At 45.5% G+C, this 22,669-nt stretch overlaps 2 protein-coding genes across 7 annotated transcripts in view; one reads left to right on the plus strand and one right to left on the minus strand.

The window, feature by feature from the left end:
* The first annotated feature begins 7 nt into the window (after window positions 1-7).
* The window catches only part of LOC133209421 (GDP-fucose protein O-fucosyltransferase 2-like), a 150,720-nt gene continuing 128,058 nt past the window's right edge, over window positions 8-22,669 (plus strand). The window contains exons 1-9 of one of the 4 annotated variants that reach the window (XM_061348098.1): window positions 8-168; window positions 1,290-1,540; window positions 2,071-2,215; window positions 2,303-2,413; window positions 4,656-4,722; window positions 6,827-6,952; window positions 7,453-7,633; window positions 8,455-8,578; window positions 9,360-11,138. In XM_061348098.1, the coding sequence (XP_061204082.1) occupies window positions 8-168; window positions 1,290-1,540; window positions 2,071-2,215; window positions 2,303-2,413; window positions 4,656-4,722; window positions 6,827-6,952; window positions 7,453-7,633; window positions 8,455-8,578; window positions 9,360-9,513 (1,320 nt within the window). In that variant the 3' untranslated portion in view covers window positions 9,514-11,138. Of the gene's footprint in view, window positions 169-1,289; window positions 1,541-2,070; window positions 2,216-2,302; window positions 2,414-4,655; window positions 4,723-6,502; window positions 6,547-6,826; window positions 6,953-7,452; window positions 7,634-8,454; window positions 8,579-9,359; window positions 11,139-22,669 lie in introns of those variants that run through there. The other 3 variants (XM_061348093.1, XM_061348094.1, XM_061348095.1) reach the window with 3 other exon arrangements.
* ADARB1 (adenosine deaminase RNA specific B1) overlaps window positions 14,801-22,669 on the minus strand; it is a 59,861-nt gene continuing 51,992 nt past the window's right edge. For all 3 annotated transcript variants that reach the window (XM_061348102.1, XM_061348101.1, XM_061348103.1), the window contains 2 exons: window positions 18,463-18,641; window positions 14,801-17,769 (listed from right to left, as the gene is read on the minus strand). In XM_061348102.1, the coding sequence (XP_061204086.1) occupies window positions 17,593-17,769; window positions 18,463-18,641 (356 nt within the window). In that variant the 3' untranslated portion in view covers window positions 14,801-17,592. The remainder of the gene's footprint in view (window positions 17,770-18,462; window positions 18,642-22,669) is intronic.

Here is a 22,669-nt window from a genome sequence, read left to right on the forward strand (position 1 = left end):
CGTGGGGATGGCGGCGCAGGGTCCCGGATGCCGCCTCCCGCTGCCGCTGCTGGCCCTGGCCGTGCTCGTCCTTTCTCCGCCCGCCGCCGCGCAGCCACCCCCCGACGCTTTCCGCGCCGGCCACGCCGTGTCCTCGCTGCCCGCCGCCGCTGCCGCGCCGCGCACCAGGTGAAGAGCGGGTTCCCCCCCCCCGGTGACTGCGGGCCTCAGCGGCAGCACACCCGGCCCCGGGGCTCTCCTGTCATCGCAGCCTCCCTGCATGGTGTCCCCAGGGAGCCTCTCTGAGCCGAGGTCTTCCATCGTCTGCTGGTGCTGGGTTTGGTTTCTTAAACATGCTGTAGCCATCACAGGGGCTTTCCTGCGCAGTGTGGCCTCAGTTGCACCCTTTTCCCCTGTCCCTCCTGAATGTGTACTCAAACCTTCACGTTTGGTGCACAGGAGTTCAGCTGAGTAACGTGCCAGTCATTTCACTAGTCATACCACATACCGTGTACCGCTCTGGACAGGCAAGACACCTGAGGGTTGGCTCCTTGAGGCCTCGCATCCTGCCCCTCTGCAGGAAAGGCTTATGATGCTGTGTTCTGTTCTGAGCTCCTCACTACAAGAGAGACATTGAGGAGTTGGAGCATGTCCAGAGAAGGGCAGTGGAGCTGGTGCAGGGCCTGGAGCACAAGTGTGATGGGGAACAGCTGAGTGACCGGGGGGTTCAGTCTGGAGAAGAGAATGCTTAGGGGGACCTTATTGCTCCCTACAACTGCCTGACAGGAGCATGGAGCCAGGAGGGGCTGGGCTCTGCTCCCAAGGAACAAGGGATGGGACAAGAGGAAACAGCCTCAAGCTGCACCAGGGCAGGTTTAGATGGAGCTGAGGAACAATTCCTTCCCCACAGGGTGCTCAGGCATTGGAACAGGCTGCCCAGGGCAGGGCTGGAGTCACCGTCCCTGCAAGTGTTCACACACTGTGTAGATGATGCCCTAGTGTTGGCCTTGGCAATGTTGGGGTAAGGGTTGGACTGGATGAGCTTATTAAAGGTCTTTTCCAACGTGGTTGATTCTGTGATTCTGTGTATCACCTTGATAATGTCCCCTGAGGAGATCCCCAACCACTACAGTGCACACCACTGCCTTCCCCTGCTTTGTCCCCTTCCATCTTCTGAGTACCGCAAACTCATGAAAAAGGAACAGCCTCCACCTTAGTACAGTTGTTTGACATGATCATGGGGTAAAGATTAAAACACATGTACGAGTTTTAAGCTCCTTGAATTAATTACACTGCTTTGTTCTCTGCAGATACCTTTTGTATGATGTGAATCCTCCTGAAGGGTTCAACCTCCGCAGAGATGTATACATTCGCATTGCTTCCCTTTTAAAGACCTTGCTGAAAAGTGAAAACTGGGTGCTAGTTCTGCCTCCCTGGGGACGTCTTTATCATTGGCAGAGCCCCGACATCCTTCAGGTCCGGCTCCCTTGGTCTGAGTTCTTTGATCTCCCAAGCCTCAACAGGAACATTCCTGTCATTGAATATGAGCAATTTCTTGCAGGTAGAGTATGGAATCATACAGTCTACACCTGACTAAATATATAAGGTGGTTTCTTCACAGGTTTATTCTTATATATATACCGTTATATGCGAAATAAAACACCACATCTCTGCCAAGAGCTCTGAAGGGATCTCTGTCCCTTAGCATTTAGAAACCCTGATATTTTTGGGAAAAGGACTTGTACTTGTCGTTTTCTTGGAGGCAATCTTCCCACAGAAGCTACCTGCAGCCCTGAAAACCTCTGTGCTTCATGGTGTGTTTTACCTGGTTTCTAAATGTACATTCCCATGGTGATTTAGTTTTTTGTGGCACATTAAATCACTCATAGCTGAGTGAGAGTAACAGGTTGTGACATCTCCTGGCCCTTTGGGCTTTTCTGGCTCACACAGAGCTGCTTTTTTTTTATAGGAAAAACAGGGGAGTGTAGTCTAATGTTAGCATTTCTAGCAGAGTTTTAACTGCAGGCAGTGCTAATTCATACCTTTATCATGTGTTTTTTCATGCTCACAAATGCTTTGCCTTCTTCTCAGAGTCAGGTGGGCCCTTTATTGAACAGATTTACGTCCTACAAGGCTATGCAGAAGGATGGAAAGAAGGAACATGGGAAGAAAAAATAGATGAAAGGCCATGCATTGATCAGCTTATGTACTCCAAAGACAAACATGAGTACTACAGGTAACATCTAGCTGTCCTTTTAGTCTTCATTTTAGTTGTATTTAGTGAGACATTTGCCTGTGAATCAGTATTTGTGTTCCCTTTCAGGGGATGGTTCTGGGGTTACGAGGAGACACGGGGCCTAAATGTCTCTTGTTTGTCTGTCCAAGGATCTGCCTCTATCGTGGCTCCCATCCTTTTGAAGAACACTTCAGCACAGTGAGTTGCCTTGTGTTACTACTGTAACTTGTGAGTTGCCTTGTGTTACTACTTTTGTATTGTGTGCCCACAGAAACATTACCAGGTGTGAAGAGCAGGGGGAGGTTACAGGCTATGTGTCACTGTTGTATTACTTCATCACTGAGTTACTATAATCCATTAAAGTCATTACAGAGGAATTTACAGTGTAAGAAACACCTAACTGTAAGTTAGGGTAAATGCTGCAGTGCTAAAAGCTAAGAGGAAGTAGCTCCTTCATATTCTTTCTCCAGTAGCTAAATGTCCTTGCCACCTTGTGTTTGTCTTCCCTTCCTTTATCCTTCAATGCTGGGTTAAGAGGGAACGAGCAGAGTGGAATCAGTGTTTCCCAAGCCCACATCTTGGATCACAAGGTGCAGTGCCTGGTCTCCTGTGATGTCCATCCTCGCTAGTGCGAGCTGGCTTTAGAGAAGCAAGCAGCATGCTTTGTCTTTCTGCTGTGAGATGCCACGAGGATAACCAGAGGAAAAGAAGGCAAAGCTCTTACATGAGAGATGGAGCTAACATTATCACAACTGTTGGCTGAACACGTGCTAGGTGTTGGCCATTTGTTGGTTCATTTTGTCCTGCTGTTCCGTTCCTGGATATTTCCTATGGATGCTTTGGTTTGAGACACATTCTCTGATGAGTTCCCCTGTAAAAAGTAATTCTGGCTTGTGAATCTTCCCAGCTCCACCACCTAGTGCAAAAATTCACGAGATGTTTCTGTTGTGATGTTACTGTCTCGTAAGTGCTTGTTAAGCCTTTAATTCCCTATCTCTTTGTATTGGATAAGACCTGTCATTAGGATTTAAGGCTTTTGTTTCTTCATGCTCAAATTCTTCTTTTACTTCATCATCTTTTACTGTTTAGCCTCATGAGTTTATGAACCTTTCTGTTTTCTTCACTTGGACACTTCTGCACTTTTGCACAGTCCTCTGAAGCTGAGTGCAACTGCGGTTAACATTCCTTTGGCCATTGTTGATCCAGTAGGATGTTGAAGAAGAGTACATTTATGGCCCCTGTAAACAGGAGCTCCTCCACTGTGAGATTTTGGGCCATATCTTGCTGCTGCTCAGGACAATGTCAGGAGCTGCTCCCTGCCCAGTTGGTTGATGGACCTCTCATTGAGAATGTCTCAAACTGCAGTTGCTTAGTCACATCCTGCTGTGACACTTGCCTGCCTACCTGGGGATAGGTGAAATCTCTGATGGCTATGGCAACCTGCACCTCTCTGATCTCCCTTATTGCCCTTTTGGACAGACAGTTAGTTGTGTGGTCCTAGTACTATACTGTAGCTCTTCAGGTGTGTAATCTGATTCATCTCCAAACTTCCTGTTAAAATGCAATGCTGCTTCTCCAGCACAATCTAGCCTGTTTTCCAGATTAGCCTTATGTGCAAGTGTTCAGCTGATTATCAGCAGTGATAATCTGAAGTTGTTTGTTATTTGCTTCCTCTGGTTTTAGTAGAAGGTCCAGATAATGACTCTGACCCCCTTCAGCAGAAGCATTTCTCTGTGTGTTTGCTCATTCAGTGTGCTCAGAGCACAGACTGAGCCTACATCCCCTGTGTTCCTGGATACTCAAAACTCTCTTCTGCTTCTTCAGACTTAGTGCAGTTATGTTTCCAGTACATGGTCCTCAACTGTGTGTGTTTATGAAAAGCAAAGACTGTTCATTTTAATATGAGTGCTTAATTGCTAACACATATTTTTGTAGTGTCTGTGTCTTCTTTGATCTGTTGTTTTCCTGTAGGATATTTTATTCCACACATGGAAAACATCATCTCTGGTTTTACTTTTGTGAGCATAATCCGGGCTTCCTCCAAGAAGCTCTCACATGCTCAGAGGTCAAGCATCATCTTACAGGTCGCTTTTCCCCTTTGGATCACTCTCCCTGTTGGCAATCTTATTTCTCCAGCAGCAGCTACTGTGAGGACTATGTGGGGAATTATTAATGCTTGTTCATGTTTAACTGTCAGAATTAAGAGCACCACTTAATAACAAAGAGAGCAGGAACACACAGTGGCACAGTTCCCTTCTCTCCCAGCAAGTAATGGATCACAACGTACTTTACACAGAACAGATTGGCAGCCTATCCCTCATTCCTCTCTGTGCTCCATTTGCAAACAGATCATAGCCTGTGTTTTGTCCTAGCAACTGTATCATCATAATGTACATTCTATTCCTAAGGGCACTGCGCTCAGTTTTACAATTTTTAATAGGTCAGTGATGTTAGACAGAGCTGAAAACCTTCTTCATGACCACTACGGAGGGAGAGATTACTGGAATGTAAGTATTTTCCGGCCAGCTTCTCTAGCCTTTCTGCTTGATTCTAATAACAGTTCAGTTACTGAGATGTGCTTCAGTTTTGCCCTGGGTTTCTTGTCTTCGAGTAACTTGTGTCTTATGTTTCAGCAATGTATGCTAAAGATGGTCTTCAGGCTGCTGTGAATTAATGTAATGCATTAATGTCCTGGTGTCTTGTCCCCAAAGACTCAGTGGCACAGGTCAACACATCTGCAGCAAGAAGAGATCTGCCTTTGTGCAGTTTCTTCCCTAAGCAGCCTCAAGATCGGAGTTTACAAAGGAATTCCTGAAAATGCTTAGTATTGTTTGTTGTAACTGTCCCCATTGGCTTCAAAGGCAAAATTCCCACAGGTTTTAAGGGAATGCTGAGCACTTTGGGAGGCCCCAGCCAAGGGGTCTGTGGTGAAATAATTGCTAAGTGAAAAATGTTAAGGCAAAGTGAAAGGTTCAGCCATGGGAAAACTGAACACAGTGTGGAGTGCTTGATATTTGTAACATTTGTAAGAGAAAGTGACTCTCATGTTACTAATAACTTACATAGACCTCAGTCTTGTAAAATACAAACATAGAATAGAGTCCGCTAGGTTGGAAAAGACCTGTAAGATCATGGAGTCCAACTGCTACCCAAGGACTGCCAAATCCACCACTAAACCATATCCACATCTGACTACTCACTTGGTATATGGCATATCTTGTGAGAAATGGACCAAACAGTAGTTTGCTAATTACTGTTTTTCATTGAAAGTGACTTTGCAAACACAGAAATGCAATCCAGGTATCATTTCAGAGTCTGTAAAAGCAGATGTGAAAGCCATAACACACATTTCTTACCAGTGGCACTATAAATATCATCACCTCAGCGATTTAAACTTGTCTCAAAATTATTTAACAGTAGAAATAGGCTTCTTTCTTTTATTTCAGTTTTTAACAACCTGCATGGGTTTCAGTGTTGGCTTTTTCCTCAGTAACTCTGTGGGTAACATCTGGGGTTCTTTTTAATCTTGCTGAAAGATGTCCTCTTGTCTCAAAGAAGTTTACAAATTGGAACAAGCCAGGTTTGGAGGTGATTGACACAAGCACAGCATTCAAAGATGTTCACTGTCTTTCCCAGTGCACTGCACTTTGCCATGGGTTGTGTACATGTTTGCTGCCCCTTGGGCATACCATGTTCATCATGGCTTGGGTAAGGTACCCAAAGGCTTGACTTGACAGGAGTATTGTGTTGACATCTTACAAAAAGGAGGGAAAATATCTCTGAACTGCAGTGTGAGAGCATTCTGCAGCAGACTCTCTGTGCATTCTCCCTTGATAGAGAATCATAGGATCATAGAATGGATTGGGTTGGAAAGGACCTTAAGATCATTCGATTCCAGCTCCCTGCCATGGGGAGGGACAATGTAAAATATATAAATGTAAGTGTTTTGCCAGAGGATTTGGAATTAGAAAAGCAGGGCTGATCTCTTTAAAGATGCTAGCAGAGCAGGCTTTTTACTTCCATTAAATATCAAGAGGGGCATAGATCTCCAGGTATGAGTGTGATGGATTTAAGAGAAGCCTTAAATTGCTCTGTGTCTTACTGAATGGTCTGGAGAAACCAGTTCAACCACAGTGAGTTTGGCATATTGAGAAATAGCTGCTCTGGGAGAAGGTGAAAAGAGGCTGGCAGGTTCTAGTTCATAGATCATAGACTGGTTTGTGTTGGAAGGGACCTTTAAGATCATGTAGTTCCATCCCCCTGCCATAGATGCTTTTTGTCTTACAGGTGTTTTGCAAGCTGAAGTCTTTGCCCAGCTTGTGTTTCCAAAGGTGAGGTATGTTGCTAGAATGTTTAATTTGGTATATTAGGTTCTGTTGTATAGATAACTGATGTATTGCAGGGTCAGACACATGCTGGTTATAAACATAGTTATGAGTAGGGTTAAACAGTCAAAGCTCAGATGAAAGGTTAGAAATTGCTGCTTGCAGTGCTCTATGCATGTGTCAGAAGTAACTGCATCCTGGAAGCTCTGTGTATGTGAAACTGTCTCCATTTGGTCATTTTCAGCTCTCCCTTTTCCTCACTCCACATCTGCTCTTATTCCAACAGACCCGTCGGAGCATGGTGTTTGCTAAACACCTCCGTGTAGCAGGAGATGAGTTTAGGAGCAAATACCTTCAGTCCACCGATGAGGCAGACAGGACTCACTACAATGAGGACTGGACACAGATGAAGGTAAAATCACAGCAGTCTGTTTCCTATAACAAATGCAATGAGTTGTTTCATTGTGTACTCCTGGCTGTACACTGCAGGGAATACTGGAAGAGCCATGTGAATCTGGCTCTTCCTGCTCAGGTTGAAGTGCCTGTGTGTGTTTTGACTGTACCCTCTTCTCCCTTGTGACATGAATTAATTCAGACTTGCGGGTGCCAGGTTTCTGTTGCTCTCATTTCACTTGTATTTCTGCTTATTGTTTCCCCAACTGCCAGTTGGGGTTTTGGTCAAGGAGGGCAATATTTGCATACAAAGATTTCAAACTCTGGTTTCTCTTGTGTAATGCAGGTCAGCCATTGTCAAAACATCACCATGTGTCCCAAAATACCATGACCCCACATGTCCAAGTTACTTTCTGCAGCTGACGTAATTCAGTGCCACATCCAGAGATTCAGGCCTTTTCAGTGTGAATGAATAGTGGTGGTCTTGAGTCTTAGGGCTTATTGATCTTTCTCTCTTAGGTTAAGATGGGCACAGCTCTAGGTGGGCCATACCTTGGGGTTCATCTCAGAAGGAAAGACTTCATCTGGGGTCACAGAGAAGACGTGCCTTCCCTGCAGGGAGCTGTAAAGAAAATCCACAGCCTCTTGGAGATGCTTAAACTTGAAAGAGTTTTTGTAGCCACTGATGCTGTTGAGGAGGGTAAGCAGGTTATAGTCAGTTCAGGATTGATAACTTTTGACAACAAGGGCTGCAGTTAACTGCTCTGCTTTCATAAATGACTGGAACTTCATGTGCCTCCATCACTGAATGGGGAATTGAACAAGATTGGGCAGCTGCTTCCTTCTAGCTTGAATACCATTCATTTGGTGTTTCCTATAGGAGGTTTGATGGTCTCTACTGTGGGAAATTGGGAATTGAATTTACCTGATCCTCCTTCCAGTTCCTTCCACCTTCTTCCTTAGCATTGCAGACAGTCTTGGATGTGCTGGTGGGAAGGGTCCTCTGAAGTCACCACCCAGCTTTCCCCTTGGTTGCCCCCAGCACCACACTAGGGTGGATCTGGCTATGTGTGGCCAAGGCTTAGACACCCCCCAGGGTGGGCTTCTCCTCCCAGGCCTTATCCCAGGGCCACACCTCCCTCCTCATAATATCTAGGGGTCTGTTTCAATGTGGGATGTTAAAGTAACCCTGTAGGGCATGGCGTTGGCAATAGCAAATCTGAAGCTTGCTGTCAAGAAAGGCCTCTTGGTACAACTACCCTGCAGGACTAGACAGCAAGGCTAGTGTTCTACCCCTTGCAGGCTTCCTTACCCTTGAGAAATGCTCCCCTCCACACCACAGTCCTGCCCCAGTGTGTCCTCTCCCTTTGCAATACTCTTGACATTGGCAAACATTGTAAGGGAGCTTTTGGTTTCTACTGCTTTGTAACTGTCCGCCAAGGGTTTCTCTGAACACATTTTATGTCGGCAGCAAGTTGCTCTGTACAATGCCAAACAGATTTCTATCTTTTCCTTTTCCAGAAGTTGCATTGCTCAAGAAACTGCTGCCTGAGATGGTGACATTTGAACCGTCATGGGAGGAGATGGAGCTCTACAAAGATGGGGGCTTGGCTGTGATTGACCAGTGGATCTGTGCACATGCAAGGTAGCAAATTTGACTTTATTGAGGAACCAAATCTTGGTGTCACAAAACCGAGTTTTGCTTTTGAGCCAGATGTAGTTGTTTACAAATCAAATATGACATGATTTTATATAATTGATTTACACCTATAATAGATATCTAATAGGTCATAGGCTTGCCAAGCTGGTGAAGAAGGCAGTGAGTCCAGAGGAGGCCACAGGGATGCTGCGAGGGCTGGAGCAGCTCTGCTCTGGAGCCAGGCTGAGAGAGCAGGGCTGGGTCAGCCTGGACAAGAGAAGGCTTCTCAAGGGGAGACCTTAGAGCAGCTCCAGTGCCTCAAGGGGCTGCAGGAAACCTGGAGAGGGGCTTTGGACAAGGGCCTGTAAGGACAGGACAAGGGGAATGGCTTTAACCTGCCAGAACAGGGGAGACTGAGATGAGCTCTTAGGCAGAAGCTCTTCCCTGTGAGGGTGCTGAGGCGCTGGCACAGGGTGCCCAGAGAAGCTGTGGCTGCCCCATCCCTGGCAGTGTTCAAGGCCAGGTTGGACACAGGGGCTTGGAGCAACCTGCTCTAGTGGAAGGTGTCCCTGCCTGTGGCATGGGGTCAGGAGAGCTTTAAGGTCCCTTCCAGCACAAAGCAGTCTCTATGATAACAGTTACATTGTGTATATATATATACATCATACATCTGATAATTTAATTTTCATATAATTTCAATAATCATTAAAGTTCATTGGTGTGAAATCAGTCACTTCCATTTTAAAACTGTGCCCCTTCACAAACTCTCTCTGCTTTCTTTTCCCAGGTATTTTATAGGCACCTCCGTTTCCACGTTTTCCTTCCGGATCCATGAGGAAAGGGAGATCTTGGGATTTGATCCAAAAACAACTTACAACCGCTTTTGTGGTGAAAAGGAGAAAAACTGTGAGCAGCCAACTCACTGGAAAATTGTGTACTAAATTACAGAGAATTCCAAGGACTTCAGCACTGGTGAGCACAACAGTATAAGGAAATACCCCAGGGAAATGCCTCCCTTTGACCAAACTACAGCTCTGTCCTCTACCCTCTTCTTGGTGGTTACTTGATCTTTTTGCTTTGAAGAACAAGCAATACTCAACCTTCTTAGGCAGGGATGGGAGCAAGAAAACTGCAGTCAGCCTGGGATCCAGTACTTGGCACAGCCATGAGCAGAGAACCACCCAAGACTGGAAGTGAGACTTGAGAGGTAAAACTTTGTCCTAAAACTAGGTACCAAAGTAAATCACAGTTTTATTTAGAGTTCTGAGGAGGAAGAGGGGCAGTTTTAACTTTTATAAGTTAAAATACTCTGTCTTTATTCTTTGTCCTGTTCAGTGTTTGCCTCTCTGATGGCAAAAAAAAACAAATTCTTTTGTGACCTGCGCTACATGAGCTGCAGGTTGTGTGAAAACTGGCATTCTCTGGGGAAATCTTCCCTCTTCAAGCAGTATTTTGTGAACATTTAAATTGTCTGATGCAGTCAGTGCTTGACAAAAGAAAAGGAGGAGGTGTTTTGACCTGAATACCAACTGCATTAACAGCAGCTTCAGTGGGTCTGTGCTGAAAGGGGCAAAATGAAACAGGCTTGTAGGCTGGTAACAGAAAGGTTCTGTTTATTGTTATGTTTTACCTTCACAAAGGAAACTCTTTCTGCCCATGGTAGTCCTTCCAAGAGCCTGCTCAGTTGCACTGATGCAGATGTCAGCACCCTTTTGGGCTCACCAAGTTGCTCAGGTCAGTGAGGGTGATGGGTTTCTGGGGAGCAGGGAAGTTTCCATGTCAGTCATGTGGGTTGTCCCAGTGATTCAGCAAAGGAATTTTCTGTACTTCTCCCTTGCACAAACTGAAAGGAGTAAACTGAGGACAGTCACAGACAGGGAAGGTCCTTGGGCCTTGAGGAGATGTGCATAAACCATCTGGAACGTGGTAGGTGAGGTTGTGCTCTGATGGAGATGCTGGTTGGTACAGGGTAAGAACCCTCTGCTACACCACCAGCCACAAGTGAAATGCAGCTCCTGTTTGAGGAGGGCTTTGTAAGGGTATCTGTTGCAGCTCTTGCAGTCTCCTGCTCTGTAGAATTGGCTGCTGGGCAGTATTCTGCTTCACGCTGTGCTTCAGGTGGCTCTTTCACTCTGCGGGTCTACAGAGCTCTGTTAAGCAGGATAAACCTTTCTCAAAAGTGGCCTAGGAGACAGGTTTCAAAAGGTGAAGCAGACATTGCTCCTTAAAGTCAGTATTGCCAAATTACCTCACAGCCAGCGGACCCTTTTGCTCTTTCCTCTTGGCTTGAGTGGGAGCACATGGAACAGTCCTGCAGTGGACATCTCCCACATGCTACCAGACAATTCTGTTACTTCCTCCTGTGCAAATGCAGCAGAAGCTGGGCAGACTTCCCAGGCAGTCTCAGCACCAGGCCTCCTGTTCTTACCCCTGTATTCCTTCAAAGCAGTGCCTTTTTCCACCAAGTCAAATGTTCTCCTTTAACCTGTGCACATGGAAAGCAGTGGTGGCATTTTCTGTGTTATGTATACCTCAGTATGACAATAAAAAGCTTTGTAGCATTTTATATGATTTGTCTGTCCATGCTGCTTCTTTCTAACTGTACATTTTGCTGTCTCCTGGCTCCAGCGTATGTGAAACCTGCATAAAATCTGAGTGTCCTGACAAGGCTGCATTAGCAAGCACAGCTTACGTGGCCCTTGGCACTAGGAGGCTGGTAAATCTCAGTGCCCCCCACTGCCAGAAGGATGTAGACAAACAGGAGAGTCCAGAGGAACCTAACCCTAACCCTGCCACAGGGGAACTTTGCACAGCCATGGTAGGAGCCTGCTGTGTTTGGTTTTAATTCAATTGGGCTGCCAGCATCACCTTTCTGTCAGAAGGTGGAGACAGTAGGCTAAGCTGAGATCAGCTGCAGAGCCTTGTCTCCAGATCCATGCTGGACCAGAGCAGCTTCTCCAGCAACCAGTACTGGAGTAGGGTTTGTGGCTATGAGTAAATCAAATCAAAGCAAACGTGGTTGCCTTTGAATGATGATAGTACCTATGGACTAAGTTAACCGGTTGCTGAGAGCTAGATACTGAGGCAGGAGTGATTTTCCCTCTTTTGGTAAACAGTTTCCTGCAGGGAATTGAAGATGTTGTTGAAGAAGCTGTGGCTGCCCCATCCCTGGCAGTGTTCAAGGCCAGGTTGGACACAGGGGCTTGGAGCAACCTGCTCTAGTGGAAGGTGTCCCTGCCCGTGGCAGGGGTTGGAACTCGAGGAGCTTTAAGGTCCCTTCCAACCCAAACCAGGCTGTGAATCACAAGGATTCTGGGCATTTGCAAAGCCTGGAAATGAAATTCAGAGCCCAGGTTTTTTGGTGATAGAATCACAGTTTTTTAGGTTGGAAGGGACCTTAAAACTCATCCAGTTCCAGCACATGAGGCTGCTCTGTGCAGTCCCAAGCCTGGGATCCCTCCATCCATCCACCCCTTTCCCTTCGCAAAAGCTGTAGTTTCACAGATCAAGTTGGCAGCTTCAACACTGCCCTCAGCTTACTTCCCCCTTAGCTCTTCAGGACATAACCAACACTACAACTTTAAGGATATGCACAGCATTTTGTGATGTTTCTCTTAGGTTTTCTGTGCTCCATAGTGATACCACCATACAGAAACAATGATGAAACTTAGCAAGGACATAGCTCTTTGTATTTTCAAATCTCTGTACAAACATGAACTAAACAAAGCAAGGTAGTATGCAAAACAGCCATTGCTTAGGATAATCGATGGGTTGTGCTGTATCTGAGAGTAGCCTTTAATATCCTTATAGCAGATAGGTAAAACTGTTGTATTCACACTGTCACACAGGAAGACTGGGGAAGAGTAACTGCTTAATGCAAATAATATACAGCAAGATCTATATATTTGGATGTATAAATATATATTCACACACATTTGATCCTAAATTTGTTAAAGACAGCTCAGCCAAATGACAACAAAACTTGCACTGGTATGTGAATATTGAGGGTATTAAAAACATCCAAACCACTGCAGCGACCTCAGCTGTGGATCTGTCCCTCCAGAGAACAGACTCTTCTGCATCATTCCCCCTGCTCTTAGTACTGACACCATGGCTCTTAGTGCCTCTTTTCCAGACATAACCATGTACCTACAAAACACATCTACCCCTAAGCCATCCAAATGCTGCTGGCACAGTTAATGGGCAACGGGACAGGCCTCTGGCTGCAAAGGTTCTGAAAACCACTCTACGTCGACATGATCCAAGGAAGAATTTGGGTCCTACCTGTTCTCCAGCAGCTCTGACAGGCTCAGGCTTTCAGCCACAGCCCGTTTCTGCAGCCTGGGTTGGTTTGCATCATTCTGACCATAACCAGCTCAACAGAAACAGAGAAGAATTTGTCCCATCAGAAGCATTTTCCTGGGGAGTCAACCCGAAGTTGTTGAAAATGCTTCAGACCACTTGTTTCCTTACAGGAATGGCAGCGAGTCCAACACACCTAAAAGCCTTGGATACAGAGCCAGCGGGACTGCCTGTGCTGCAGCGTCTCCAGGAAAGGCAGTGGCTGAGAAACACCCGCTGCCCAGCAGACATTCATATGCCACATGCTCCCCATTCTCCGTCCAAGGGTCTCTCCAGCAGAGAGCAGAAATCCCATCCCATGCCATCATTTCTGCTTGGAATCACAGACTGAATCCCACAATGGTTTGGGCTGGAAGGGGCCTTAAAGCTTATCCAGTCCCAACCCCCTGCCACCTTCCACTAGAGCAGGTTGCTCCAAGCCCCTGTGTTCAACCTGGCCTTGAACACTGCCAGGGATGGGGCAGCCACAGCTTCTCTGGGCACCCTGTGCCAGCGCCTCAGCACCCTCACAGGGAAGAGCTTCTGCCTAAGAGCTCATCTCAGTCTCCCCTGTTCTGGCAGGTTAAAGCCATTCCCCTTGGCCTGTCCCTACAGGCCCTTGTCTAAAGCCCTTCTCCGGGTTTCAAAAGGCAGCGCTGCTTCTCCATCAAACACATGTTCTGCTCTGTTCTACCAAGCTCTGTGATCCAACAGCTTGAAATAAAGCACCTTTCACTGAGAGAACAGCCCGAGAGGTGGGTTTTTCCCTTAGACAGATAGGCATCCCAGAATGGGACTACAGAAATGCCATACCAGCTCAGAGATCCTCAGACTTTCAGCCACAAGTCACTTCAGGGGACATACAGAGTACACACACAAATCATGTACTCCTGAGATTCCTATGCTGTGGAATCATAGAATAGGATCATAGACTGGTTTGGGTTGGAAGAGACCTTCAGAGCTCATCTAGTCCTACCCCACAATGAGCAGGGACATCTTCAACCAGACCAGGCTGCTCAGAACCACATCCAGCCTGGCGTTGAATGTCTCCAGGGATAGAGCATGCACACCTCTATGGGCAACCTGTGCCTGTAACCAGTCATGAAAAGATTTCTTTATGTGAGGAGGCCAAACCTGCCAACTGCACAGAAACCCCTGCTGGATGTTCCTAAGCCCAGAGTCACATTTACCATCAGTACATGAGGGCGGGTGGGTGCTGTGAGTGCGAGAACATCTGAGCTGTTTGGGGAGAACAGTTGCCAACAAGGTCCCACACTCGATACACTTCATACTCAAGTGGTAAGACACAGTGTATAGTTATATTGCCAGGTCCTGAGTACAGCCATGACCCACATTTCAAGTGTTCAGCATTAGGCCCAAGTTTCCAAAAAATGATCCCATGGAACACATATATTTCAAATATCTATGTTTAAAATGATCTATTTTACTAACCCACAAACTTCATCCACACTGTCACCTGGAGAAAAACACCTGAAATTAGATTTCAAGTATTCACCAACACGGAAGTTGTTGCTTTAAGTCATTTGAAGATCATGAGACGAACACTCATATGCAAAGAGAAGGGGAAAATAAATGCATTTAAAAGAAGCAAAGCAGCTCCCAGAGCAGCACTGTAGGTCCCAGTACAAGCCAGCTCCCATCCATCCACCCACCCCAGGCTATTCAGACAAGACCCCAACCCACCATGGAGACGTGCAGCTCCCAAAGGTCAGCCACAACGCTCAGCAGTTGTCTTGCCTTCTGCAGTCACTGGCCACTGTATAAATCATTGCATTCTTGCTCAGAAAGCATAATCTGTGAGGAACACAGGAGCATCAGCAAGCACAACCCTGCCAGATATGAGGTGCACAAAAAGGAAGAAGCGAGTGAAGGAAGCCAAGCAGTACTTTATTGACTCCCAGAAGACAGATAGAGATTTGCATACAATCCTGGAAAACTTCTTTTATACTTTTTAAAATCCCGGAATTATAAACAAGAGAACTCATTCCTCATAAATAACCTGACACCATTCCTTCATCAAAAGGGTTTGGCATGGAACATTATTTCCTTTTACAGTTTTCAGTTCAGTCGTTCCTTAGAACAGTTTAAAAAACTATGTCTATAAATAATACTTAAATATATTGCTCATATTTGTGACTTCATAAAAAAAATAGCTTGAGCTAATACTTTCCTTGTCATCAAAAGAAAAAGACGATCCAGAGAGACACCAACTTTTGAATGAGCACTTCAGAAAGATGGGTGAAAATAACTAGCTGGAGGTTCTCAACGGGCTTCATTTATCAACAGACTGAGCCCCTTCAAAGTGGGTGTTTCACATAACTGCAGTAATGACTTTAAGAACAGCACATAATGTGAGCTCCATCCTGCCCATACCCAACTGCAGCCACCAACGCAACTTCTGCACCACGAACGAGACAAGGTTGATCTTAAAGGCAGCTGCGCAAAATCTGACCACATACGGTTAAATCCCTTTTACCTTGAGAACTGGTCAGTCTAAGCCTCAGTCGGATGAGGAGGACAAAAGCTTTGTCAGGCTTGCAGAGGCCATGGGAATGATTTGGGGTTTAATGAGGAGTGGACAGGATGGCTGAAGTCACGGAGGAAGCTGGATGAACACAGCCTGTCTACTGCAGCTTGTGACATTTGGTCCTCCGGCATCCAGAAGAGGCATGTGGAAGCATCAGACTTTTCCAAGGGGATCACTAAGCCACAGCCTTGCTGGCCTTCCCAAAGCTATTACCCATTGCATCACCAAAACTGCACTGTCGGAACCTCAGCGTGTTACTTCCAAAGACACTAACCCAGAGCCTTCAACTAACGCACAAGTGGTTTTCAGGCTTGATCACTCTTTCAAATTGGAAATAGGCTCCTACTTGAGCAGTAATGAAGCAGCACATCTCTTGGCATTCATGCTTGGTACAAGTGGCTTTACATCTCCAACACCTCAAGTACTGGCTAACCCCCCCGGGAGGTGCTGATGTAAATCCAGTTACAGCTACAGGACAGCCTCTGCCCATGAAGCTGGCTGAAGGGACTCACAACTCCTCTCCACTGCCTCTGCAGATGCACCGGCACAGCTCTAAACTGGATCTCTGACCCAATGTGGGTCTGAAAGTAACCCTTGACTTGACTTCAAAGCACGGACCAGCCCGCTGATCTGATGTCCTGTGCAGCACAGGCAAGGGGCAGTAGAGCAGAGACAGAACCCAACAGCAGGAGCAGTGGAGCACCGACTGGGTTCTGTCAAGCAAACTCCCATGTCACGAAGCATCACCTTCATGGTCTGCAAAGGCGATGGAGGATCTCAGAGATGCTCTTCAGAAAGCAGAGGTGCTACCTGGATGGGCATGAGCCAAGTGTTTGGACACACGCTGCGTGAGCAGAGGAGCAATACTGGACATTGTCTCATTCTGCCCCTAAATATCAGGTTCTAAATAGTGTTCTGAAAAATGCCTTCTATACACCAGTTAATCAAACAGATCTCACAATATTTCCTTTCTATCCTACATTTTTACATAAAGCAGAAGTGTCTACACCTTTCTAAGTAATCATCAAAGCAAATGAAAGCTCGTTTTGAGAGCAACTTACCTAATCAGCTCCATGAAGACCATCACACATGTAAACACAAAAGGCAATGAAACCTCAGAGACACAGCAAGTTGGGTGAAAACAGATGTAACACAGGAAAGAAGTTTTAACAACTTTTTGTCCATACAAGAACTTCTGATTTCCAAGAGGAGAGCAATTAATACCCAGGAAGTGCCTGGTTTTGGCAATTCAGGCCCTTAAAATGAGCTATTTCCTTTTCAAGTTGTCATGTAACAGCTAGGATTGTATTGTGATGGGTTCCTGGGATATATAGATCACCTACTTCTAAACACGTTCCTGCACATTATAGACTAAACTTCTTAACTTACGAAGAATTATTCTGCTGTTTCCAGTTTACAGTGGTAAAAAATAAACCATGAAGACTTCACAATGTGTGTAAATGGGAGGGAAATGTATTTTTAAAAACAGAATAAAAAGCTGCATGTTAAAAACTGGGTCACAGACTAATAAATACATACATCAAAGACAGGAAATTCTCAGCAGCTGGTTTTCAAGAGCAAGGAAGTGGGGAAAATCTAGCTGTCCAGACTCCATTCTGGCTCTGTGGTCTATAGGCTAGAAATATCTGCAGTTCAAAACCAAGTTAAGGGAGGAGCAGACTCAGCTTTGTCACATATTTTCTTTGATAAGAAAAAAATCAGCTACTTCCTAAAAATGTGGTGGAAAACCTGGAGAAACTTCCATTTCCTCATGCATTTGATGCCATTGAGTTTAAAAAAGAGACAATTTTAACCCAGAAAAAACGAGTTGTCGTGTCCTGTAGGAGCAGCCTTACCACAAGGTTTCTACAGTGAAAGTCTTCCTAGAAATACACCAGAAACTACCTTCCCGTAACAAAATATACAATGATGGGTCAGACCAGCACTGAGTTTCCATACTCAGGCAAAACAGAAACAGCTGCTATGAAGTTTCAAATGAAAGCCAAAGGAAAAACCCAACTCCAAACAGGATAAAAGATGTTCTGACGGCTGAGGAGATGCCAGAAAGCAATGCTGGACACCAGGAATTTCCAGAACAACCCCCTTTCCAAAGTGATGTGCAGTCTGTGGATTAAACCGTGAGAGAAAACTGATCCTGTTCGATGGGCTTCTCCACCCAGGCTCCAAGTCCTGCCTTCAGGAATGCTTTAAACAAACACTCTTTGGCAGTTTGATACTCAGTGGCTCCTTGCTTGGTTTCGTGGTACAGGTTAGGCTTGAGGATCTTTGAGCGCAAGCTGGAGGAAAGCTGTACGGACAAAAGAAAGGAAGAGAGACAAAAGCCTATAAAGCCAAACAGTTATTAAGTAGTGGTTAATTATTAGTGAGTTATTAACAACCTCTCTACTATTAAAACAAGATAACGAACTGCTAAAGCAAATGTTCAAAGGCAGACAAGTACAACACTGCTCCTTCCAGCCATCAGGGCTCTGTACCCAGCTTCACTGCACCCACCTGCACTGTTTGCCTCTTCCAAAGCACCATGCCACCCTGACCAGTATCACCACTAGCCTGCCTTTTGCCTTCTCTGGATTACTGGTTTCCTTTGGTGGAAGCAATCTCGGCATTAAAAAGCCACTGACAGATCCTTTGTTGTAGCTTTTCTCTCTGGGAGGACAGAACCTCAGTAGGTTGTACTGCAGTGCAACTGGAATTATCCTTCCAAATACATTAAAAGGAGAAAGCAAGCTCAGAGGAGATAGCACCCTTTGTTTACTTAGCTAGAAACCAAATATTATTAGACCTTTGCATGTATGTTGGATCAGACATTATCAAACTGAAGAACAAGCTCAGAAACACCACTGCTCTTTTCCATGACTACATGGAGCAGTAGCTAACATCAGGCTCAGCTTAAAATAGGCTCAGAAAGAGGCTTCTGAATACTCAGAGATACTTGATTAGGAACTAAGCAGTGGAAAACCCAGCATTCCAGCACATGTACCTTTGCATGAATACGCATCCAGCGGCTGTAAAAAGCATGCTTACAAAGGCGAGATGCACGACCCATTTCATCTTTGCCAGTTGTAGCATTAATAACTTCCAGACCAGTGTCTCCTACTGTCCAGTTCACACTGAAGTTTGGTGCTTTCCCTGGTTGACGGGCTTCTGCATTGCTAATACCTGAAAGAAAAGTGACGATTAATGACAACAAGAAATACCAACTCATGAGTTTTGTTTTTACTGGGGAGTAATGGATACAGCAGAGCTATGAAATCACATCACTAAGAGTCCTACAAGCACATCTTCCACTCTGAGGGCATTGTCCTGCAGATTTGTCACTAACCTTGGATATTGTGCCATGCACACCTCATTCCCATCCTGCCTAAAGCACTCTCTCCTCCTGTCCTTCCCAGCAGGGCTGTGATAAACCAGCTCCTCAGTGGAGGGGCTCATGGAGAGGTCTGTGGCAAGGGTCCATGCAGACACTAACACAGGCACCTTGAAACAGCCATCTAAGGATGATCTGGTCTTGCTGATAGGGCAAACCAATGAACTAATTATTGTGACAACAATTATGAAGCAGGGAAGAAAGTTGCTCTGCTCCTGCACAAGAAACTGCTGCTCTTGGAGCCCACTCAGTCATGGGATGAGCTGAGCATAGGCAAGAGCAGATACTGTGAGGCTTTGGCAGTTGTAACTCTCCACTTGATTCCCTTTCACTGCTGCTGTAAAAACATAGGTGCATGTTACTTATCTCATTTCAAAATGGGTGTGAAACACTGGCCATGTTTAAACACAGTTACAATTCAGCTGTCAGCCTTGGACTGCAGTCTTGTTCGGAGAGGTTGTGCTGATTTAGAAGTGCCTACAAAGTGCTTTTTCACTTTCCCTCATAAGAACGGAGTTAGGTCAGAGCAGGGACAGCAGAATGCCTTACAAACCAAGGCATGAAGGTGCCTACGGTTGAGTAGCAGTTGAGTGAACTTCATTAAAAGCTATCCATCTATCAGTCTATCTCCTCCTCCTTATGACACTGGGACGTGGCTTGACTAGCACAGGCAGCAGCACTGACACTGTGGGCGTCCAAGTTGAGATGAGTGAGCCCTATCCTCAGCACCCTCTGCAGAATGCCAGAACTGGTCTGTCAGCATAAATGCAGCTGTACTCCAGCTGCCTCCCTACTCCACATGCCCATTGCTACTGACAGTGCCTACAAATGGTGAACCGCAGGACTTGGAAAAGGACTCTGATCATTTTTGCTCAGATGTTAAATCGGGCAACACCTCTCAACTATGGCTTAAATCTCTGCTGATGGAAAAGCAAAGCCATCAGCAGTCTAACCCAAGGGTGAAGCAAGGCCTAGGGCAGGATTTATTCCCCCATAGGACCCCAACACTGGAGAGATGCACTGTATACAATGACCACCGTACCATGCTTGAAGATCATGGCAGCTGCTGTCATCCATGGGCAGCTCCTCTCCTGCCTGTGGCTCTGCACCCACAAGCAGCACCCCGGGCTGCAATTCTGGGTTGTGTGGTCTATGGAAAACCTGAGGAGCACATTGGGTTTGACCTGCAGACATTACAGTCATTGGAACAGGCTGCCCAGGGCAGGGCTGAAGTCACCGTCCCTGCAAGTGTTCACACACCGTGGAGATGATGCCCTCAGTGCCATGGGTTAGTGGTGGCCTTGGCAGTGCTGGGGAACAGTTGGACTGGATGAGCTTAAAGGGCTTTTCCAACCTGGCTGATTCTGTGATTCTACAGAGGTAGAAAAACTCTAAGATATCTCAGTTGTCTCACCAGGAGAGAGTAAAGGAACAGGGCAAGTTTTTCTTTCTAATAAGTAAAGATCCCATTTTTACATTAGCACAACTCTCACTGAGAACCTGTTTCAAATGTACTCTGAGGTTCTGCTAAGTCCTACACTACATAACATCTAGTGAATTTGTATAAACTAAACCTAAGTGTTGCAGCAGGGTGCCTTTCTTGCTGGTATTTGAAATGCAATCTAATACACAATACTGGCTCGTGTGGGCCATGTCTCACGTGAGACCTACAAGGTCTGACCAACATAGCAACATTCAGTTTGCTTGCCATGATTAGTTCCTCCTTTCAGAAATCAACATTTTGAAGTATCAATCACACTGAACTTCCTGAAGCTGTTGTGTCTTTATGCTTGGTTTATGGCAATCTGGTCACTGTGACTGATAAACAGTAATTACATAAATAAGTAAATAATAAAAAAATAACTCCATTATTCCCGATTCTCTTAAAATAAAAGCTGAAAAAAAAATTAAGAATTGGAACAGAAGTTTCCTGAAGAGGTATTTTCTGGATTCTTTTAGAAGATGCAGCCAGGAGCTGAAATACACCAGCCTATGCCATGGACCTATACCCAGCTATCTGTACATCGGGCTGTGGGATCCACATACTGACCCACCCAGGAGAGCAGATGGTGGTCCCTGTCGAGCAGCTACCATCGAGAACATCACACAAGCAATACTTGAGGAAGACCCAACAAGAACAGGGCTTTATGACAAGATGAGAGTCAAAAAGTCCTCATCACAACATCTGAGGTCCTTCTGAGCGGTTGGCAATGGATACGTGCGTAACACCTCCTGTAAACTGGAGCTGCTCACGCACAACACAACTTGTTCTCTGCCATTCAAGTACAAACACTGCTACTCCACGAGCCACACAACACAAGGCTTGCACCCAGACACCTCAGACATTGTCAACTTTGGGTGCACAGAAAACAAATCTCAGTTCTGAGTCTTCAGGAGCACATCAATTTGGGCTGCTTTTGTGAAGAAACATATGTGAAACAGAACCATGCTGACAAAACTCTGGATCAAAAACTACGGAGGCAAGAGGCCTTAAGAAGCTGCCACCACATGATAAGCAGGTCAGTCATGGGTTTTCTTCCATCTAGTGATACCTGTGCTTTTGTTCCATACACCACTGCCCTATCAGCTACTCAGACACCATCACAAGGAATCACAAACGCAAACCATGAGGAAGCTGACCATCCAGTATGCACATTTCCATGGCAGTTATACAACTGCATTCTTTAGGTTATCTTGATGAATTAAATACATTCTTTAAAATACAGACTTACAGAGAATTTCAAACAGACTAAAATAACAACACGCTGTTCAGCTGCTTCATTATATGCATGAACCCTGGAGAGACAGCAAGAGTCCCTGAAGATGGATCATGGGTAGCACTGACAAGGAATAAAGGCCATCTCAAAAGCAAGGCATCTGATAACACTTCAGGTGGATCTCATCTTCCCCCTCAAAACCTAGACATGAACACAACATAATAAACTGAAACTAGTAATGGGAGAGAAAGCTAGGATAGAAAGTAAAATATTTTGCTGTGCTTTGAAAACTGATATTGAAACTTGGTTGAAAACTAAGCTATTTAGAGAACACTGCTCAGAACTTACTGTTGAATATCATTATAATGGGGTATAATAAGCAAAAGTCATAGCTCTTTGTGCCAGTGCTTACATAAATAATAAAGCTTGAGGTTCCTTGAGGACAGAGCTCAAAAAAACTTCATTAAAAAGGAGACAGGGCGCTGAAAACCACCCATGTGAACAGGAGGATAGGTACCAAGGAAACAGCCAGAAAAATCACCAAAGGTTCTGCTGAAGGGTTTATTTTTGTTTAAAAGAAAACACAACTGCAATCGTAGGCAGAAGTCAGAGGACTGCTGGGGCATGAACATTCCTAATAACCACCCTTGCTGGGGTGCTTGAAGTCTTCAACTTTCAACAAGGAAACTAAAGATGAAGCAGCAGGAACAGCAGTTGTGGTACGTAACCTCTCATCACAAACCACATGAGATCTTCAGGACGGACGGCAGCCAGCATGACTCCAGTTCTAAAGGATTTAGAGGTGTGCCAGGGAACTGCCAGGCCATAAACACGACATCTGCACCAGGAAGGCTGGAGGAACTACCACACTGCCCTGCTGGGCACTGATGGAAACACAACAGTGATGGGAAAGACTCACAAAAATTGCCTAACTGAAGACTGGAGGTGGCCAGTATGACACTAGTTCTTAGAGAGCCCAGGGAGCAGAAGGCCTGTCTTTTTGATGTCTGCCTTTAAAAACAGACTTAATGGACACCTGGATGAAGATGTTCTACTTGGGAAGAGTCAACATGGATAGAGACCCTCAAGCTCTGTGCAGACCT

Source organism: Neopsephotus bourkii, unplaced genomic scaffold, assembly GCF_033783945.1.
Source record: "Neopsephotus bourkii isolate Nb327-2 ecotype Australia unplaced genomic scaffold, CSIRO-AGI_Nbou_v1 NB_335, whole genome shotgun sequence".
In the NCBI taxonomy this organism is placed as follows: Eukaryota; Metazoa; Chordata; class Aves; order Psittaciformes; family Psittacidae; genus Neopsephotus; species Neopsephotus bourkii.